At 47.7% G+C, this 6255-nt stretch overlaps 1 protein-coding gene across 2 annotated transcripts in view; it reads right to left on the reverse strand.

The window, feature by feature from the left end:
• PRKCB (protein kinase C beta) overlaps window positions 1-6255 on the reverse strand; it is a 307175-nt gene that overhangs the window by 88796 nt on the left and 212124 nt on the right. For both annotated transcript variants that reach the window (XM_081819817.1, XM_081819816.1), the window contains exon 8: window positions 6019-6115. In XM_081819817.1, coding sequence (XP_081675943.1) covers window positions 6019-6115 — 97 coding nt within the window. The remainder of the gene's footprint in view (window positions 1-6018; window positions 6116-6255) is intronic.

Consider the following 6255-nt stretch of genomic DNA (forward strand, 5'->3'; position numbering starts at 1 on the left):
CTCAGATAGTTCTCTGTGCCCCTTCCCAGCCAATCCTGCCTCCTACGAACACCATCTCTGTTCTGATTTCTATTCCCATAGGTCAGTTTTGTTTGTTCTTGAACTTCATTAAATGGAATCACAGAGTGTGACATAATAAGGAATATATATTTGTTCTCTGCTCTTGGCTCCTGATGCAAAGCTCCTAAAACTCCTGTAATTTCCTGATAGGAGTATCTTTTATTCTAATGAGGAAACTCTTGGTGGGCTCCTAGATGGGGGATGGTCACCCGACAGACCAAACCATGATTAGAAGCTTATTACTTTCAGTCCCATCCCAGGGCTGGAGATCTGAGTTAATAATCGATCATACTTCCATGATGAAACCTCCATAAAAATCCCTGAACTACAGAATTTGGAGAGCTTCCGGAATGGTGAATCCCAACCCTGTGGGGGATGGAAGCTCCCACACTCCTTTCAGACCTTACCCTATGTATCTCCTCGTCTGGCTGTTCATCTGTATCCTTTATCATATCCCTTTTATACAATAAGCCAGTTCTTAGAAATAAGTGTGTCCCTGAGTTCTGTGGGCCGTTCTAGCAAATTATCAAATCTGAGGAGGAGGTATAGTGGGAACCCCTGATTGGTAGCAAGTCAGACAGAAGTGTGGGTGACCTGGGAACCCACCATTTGCGACTGGAGTCTAAAGTGAGGGCAGCCTTGTTGGGACCGAGGCCTTAACCTGTGGGGTCTGTTCTAACTCCAGGTGTCATCTGGGAATTCAATTGTAGGACACCCGGTTGGTGTCCACAGAGGACTGGAGAATTTCTGGGTGTGGGAAACCCACATATTTGGTGAAGATTTGTCAAAGTCTGACAGGCTTCCCTTTATGGAAGAAGTAGTCTTTTGCATCTGGTTGCTTCTGCTCATCATCCTGTTCTTGAAATGCAACCGTGCTGTTGCAAGAGTCAGTAGTTTGCCCCTTTGTCTTGCTGTTCATTGTTTACGTTTATCCATTCTCCTCTTTATGGGCATTTGTGTCCTTTCCACTTTGGGGCTATTAACAAAGCTGCTGTGAACACACATGGTCAAGTTGTTTCGTAGTAAGATATGTTGAGATCTGAGTGTCTCTGGGAAAGCCAAGTATCCATACCCAGAAAGCAATGGCCTCTGTGGGTTTGAGACTGAGAAATGGTATCTGAGCTGGAGACAGAGGTGTGGGGGGGTCAGAGACATAGAGCCAGTGGTTAAAACTTGAGCAACATGAGCACCTCAGGGAGATCGTAAAGAAGCAAAGCGCCGAAGACAGAAGTTGTACTGCCTTTTTTGGGCCGTATCTTTCCATCATCCCAAATCCTTACGTTCCGGCCCCCAAGTTTTTGCCCAGGCTGTCAAACACATTCCCGCCTTTCTCCCCACCCTACCGTCTTCCCTGCCTTAGGAACACATCTCCCACCTTCTTTGAATCCTGACTCAGGACCCACCTGATCCACACACCTCACTGTCCAACCTGTGAGGATCCAAATCCTGACTGTCCCCTGGTCCCCAGCCCTCATCCTGGCCCTCAGGGGGACACCCCAGGTCCCAGTACAGCCTGCTGGTGAAGCATGAGTAAGGGGCTTCAACTTCCCAATTTCTCCATTTGGCCTTGCTTCGTGGAAATTTTTTTTTCTGTCCTTCAAGGAGCAGCAAGTAGCCACCAGCTTCATCCCTCTGTCCTGCGAGCAAACTTCTCCCCTCTGAATTTGCTTCTTTTTTTCCATAGGTATAGGCTATAGACCTATGATGTCTGGACCCCCTTCGAAGCCATAGTGCTTGTGTCTCCCCATGTAGGTGATAATGTTTGTGTCTTCCCCTCCAAAATTTACATGCTAAAATCCTACCCCACAAGGGTGATGGCATTAGGAGATGGGACCTGTAGGAGGGGATTAGGTCATGAAGGTGGAGCCCCCATGGGTGGGATCAGTGCCTTCATAAGAGAGGCCCCAGAGAGGTCCCTCAGCCCCTCCACCAAGTGAGGACACAGTGAGAAAAGAGCCATCTAGGAACCCGGAAGGGGGCTCCCACCAGAACATGACCAGGCTGGGGCTTTGATCTTGGACTTCCCAAGTTTACCGCAGTCCCCACCACACCCTACTGTCTGACACCAAGCTTTTTCCCCTCCTTGTTATCTGCCTGGCTCCTGAAAACATTTGGGTTTGTGACCCGACACAGTGAACCTTTGAAGGACAAGAAGCCCATCCTGTGTCCCTCTGAAAGCCTCCTGATCCCCAGGACCCTCAGGCCTAGCAGGTACTCCATCAAAGAGCAAACATTTTAAAATTGAGTCCCAAATTAAAATGATCCTCTATCGGGCTGGGTTGGATATGTCTTCAGAAACAGGAATACACTAATGGTTGCCTTTTTATGTCTGCAATTTGGAGCCCTAGAAGTCGGTGCTCAAAGAGAAAGCAAATAGACTACACTTCTGAGCAAGGAGCCCTGCCTCTTTCCAGACTGCATTGCAGGGGGGCAGAGGTGCCTCGGGACCCAGTCTCCGGGGCTACATTTCAGATGATTAGTGACGGCCCTGGCTTCAACTACAGACTCCTCTGCAATTAAGAGGGGCTCCTATAGGTACCCCAGTACCCAGCAGCAGAGGTGAGACCTCAGGAGGCTTGGAGCCCCCACAGATCCCTCCCAATCCCCAACCGGCTCTTCCAAAGCCCAGAAGGAATATGGTCGGAGCTCTATTTATTCCAAGGGGGAAGCTGGTAATGACAACAATGGCCTGACATTTGAATGCTATGACGCGCCAGACGCTGTCCTAAATGCATTATCTCATTCGATCCTCACATAACCTTAGAAGCTAAGAAGCGATGTGCTTCCCCCATTTTACAGATGGGGAATCAAAGCCTCAGAGAGAGAAAGTAACTTGCCTACAGTCACCCAGCAGGAAAGTGGCAGAGCCGGATTCAAATCTGGGCAGCCTGGAGCTTGAACCACCTGAGTGGAATAGGGCTTCACTTGCACAGATGAGACCAGGTGTCCGGCCAAGACCCCCTGGTGCTCTCCTCTCTACACCTGGGGCTCCTTACCGCTCACACCTGCAGCTCCATCTGCCGGCTCACATTCTGGCTGCAGGAGCAAGCCGAGCCCACAAGTGCTGGCCAGGGAACTCCCCCAAAAGCAGCCACCAGCCAGCAACAGAAGTTGAGCTGGTGGATGATACTGCAGTTTCGTGCCCCCCAATTGGCGCCCCCCAGGCACACATCCAACTCCCAGAGTTTTCCGGCGTGCTTAAACCCCAGCTGCCCACGGTGCTAACCTGCTTCATGATACACACCTCCTCTTCCCCTCTCGGCAATGACGCTTCCTGGGATCACCTCCCAAAGAAACTACTTGCACTTGAATCCTTATGGTCTGTTGCTGGGGAAACTCAACCCAGGATAATGAGCAGCTAGCTCTGGGATGGTAAAAAGTTGCTTACCCTTGCTGGGACTCCGTTTCCTCATCCATAAAAGAAAAACAGGGATGCTGATAGTATCTACCTGCAAGGGGGTACTGCAAGGGTTAAATATGCTAATATTTCTGGAGCACTTAAAATAATAAATGGCCCAGAGGAAGCACTGTATGATGTAAGAAAATTCTGAGACCGTCTGAAAACCCACTCTGAACCATCCAAAATGGAGTTTTCCCTTCACTGACCCAGAGACAAGCCCTTGGTCAGGCAAAAGCCCGCACCCCCCACCAGACCGAGCCAACTGGAACATTCTGAAATACACCACGGACAGCCACCGTACCAAGCTCACCCTGCCGTGAAATTCTATTACCCCAAGGCCAGCAGCTCGATTTTACCGTCACTCAGAATTTCTCCACATTAAGAGGCTTGAAAGTAATTTCTGAGTCATTCTGGGTGCTAATTGGTTATTGCACAGGGATTACATTTCTCACGTTCAAGGTCACCTGAAATTTCTCTGTGTGTCTGAGAACAATTTTCGGTCTGTTGGAAACATTTTTTTTTTAATCAACAACTACGGTACGGAGCAATTATAATTCAGGCATAAACAAGCGTTTGCGGGCTCTCGCTAGAAATAAACGGCTGCATTTTGTCACGTGCAGATAAAACAGTCCTTTGCTCCACGCCAATAACTGGCCCCGACAAACGCTATGTTCACGTAGGAACTGTTCTCCTTGGTGTCCTGAAATGTCACCCCGGCTGCCCTAGGATGGAAGAAATCATTTTGCAAACTGAGACGCCATTTTATATGAGAAAAGAGTGGCCTTGGTTTTTTTTTTTTTTACCCACAGCGGTGCATTTTTAACACAGCAGCAAATGGGCACAGCTTCATCAAAAAGTTGAGGGAAAGAGATGGAAGGTGTTCTCTGGAAGGACTAATCAAGAGTGTCCAGTTCTTGGCTCCACTGCGTGGGATGTCCTTTTTCCGGCTCATTGGGGCTTGAGCCAGCTCTATGGGAATAACCTTCCCTTATCAAGTTCGCTGGAGAAATGGCTGATAAGCTCAAGGCCAATGTGTTCATCCCACTTGTTTCCAGGAAGGGATAGCCCCCTGGGTCAGACCCATCACCACTGGCTTTTGTGGAGGACACACAAGGGTCAAAACTCAAGTGCTATTTCTGTCAAGTTGAGGGGGAAACTAACATGGATCTTGGGATAAAAGCCAAAATCCTTGCCAAGGCCAGCACAGCCCTTCTACTACTGTGATGACAGCCGTACCTTGAACTTACCCTTTGCTCTCTCTCCTCTACCCACACTGGCCTTCTTTAAGTTTCACATAGTTGCTAAAAAAGTCCCTGCCACAGGGCCTTTGCACATGCTGTCCTCTCTGAATGGAATTTTCTTTTCCCCTCTCTACTCCGTTAACTTGCACCGTTGCCGCCTCAATGACACCTTCCCTGTCCTCCTGTCCCCCGCTCTTATATATGTTCTCAGAGTCAACATGGACCTCTCTTTTACAGAACTTTACCTGGTCACGAGTTTTTTTTTATTTGCCTGCGTGATTATTTGCTGAATAACAATGATAATAATCTATTTCATTTTAGCTATTTTATACAATTTTTTCGGAGTTAGCAGGCCAACACTGTTTATCTAGAACTGATGATTTCCCATCAGACTCAGTATATTGAGTTTGTACAAACAAAATAATGTGTTTTCCCTTATGAAACTACTTTAAAATCACTCAATACACATGTAATGAAAGAACTCAAACTCATTTTCCCCAAAACATTTTCTTTGTAAAACTGGGATGCGTCTGCAACTCTCACACAGCTGAAAACGGGGTCTATTGGCTCCCCAGAAGGGAAAGGGCTTAGCTGGAGTAGAAGCAGAGCCAGACTGTAGCCCAAGGTCAGGGCCAAGGACTCTTCTTCAGAAGATATACCCATGGGTATTTCATGAAGTCACCAGCACAAACTATTCCATTTGTTAACAGTACAGCACCCTCCCACCACTAGATCCAAATCCAGATTCTATCTCTCAGCAAGTCTGGTTGACTCAGCCTCCAAAATAGAGCACTCCTCTCTCCACTTCCTTCATTCACCATTACTACCATCCCAGCCCAAGCTACCATCAAAATGACCTGAGAAGGGGCACTCCTGGGTGGCTCAGTCAGTTAAGCGTCCGGGTCTTGATTTCAGTTTGGGTCATGATCTCAGGGTCGTGAGATCGGGCCTTCCATCAGGCTCCATGCTCGGCATGGAGTTTGCTTGTCCCTCTCCCTCTGCTCCCCCCTCCCCCTTTTCTATCTCTAAAATAAATAAATAAAATCTTAAAAAAAAAAATGACCTGAGAAGTGAAGGAGCACTTTCGAGTAAAAGTCTAAATCTAAATGAGGACAAGGAGGAAGGAATGACTTCACAAAGCAGGGTATGCTTGGTTGGGGTCTTGCAGGATGCATAGGAGTTTTCTGGGACTCAGAATAACATTGCAAAGGCACAGAGTCATGAAAGGCCTTGGTAGAAGGCCTTTCATAACCAGAGCCACAGCATATGAGGCAAACTCAACCATTTCCCACTGACGGAGAAAGAAAGACAGCTCACCTCAAATTTCTGCCGTAGCTCTTCATTGCCTTCACTTCCTTCCGGCGGCACAGGCACATTGAAGTACTCGCCTTCCTCCTGGCTCAGCAACTTAAACCTAAAGGGAGACAGGGAGACAGGACAAATTCCATGACCTGACTTGATATTATTTTGTCAGTTAGGATAAGGAAAGGAAGACTATAGACAGCTTTACCTTAAAAAAATGTGTTGAGGGTTTTTTCTTTTGGGGGAGGTGTG

The sequence above is a fragment of the Leptonychotes weddellii genome, chromosome 5 (genome assembly GCF_054177405.1).
Source record: "Leptonychotes weddellii isolate Sample4059 chromosome 5, ASM5417740v2, whole genome shotgun sequence".
Classification (NCBI taxonomy): domain Eukaryota; kingdom Metazoa; phylum Chordata; class Mammalia; order Carnivora; family Phocidae; genus Leptonychotes; species Leptonychotes weddellii.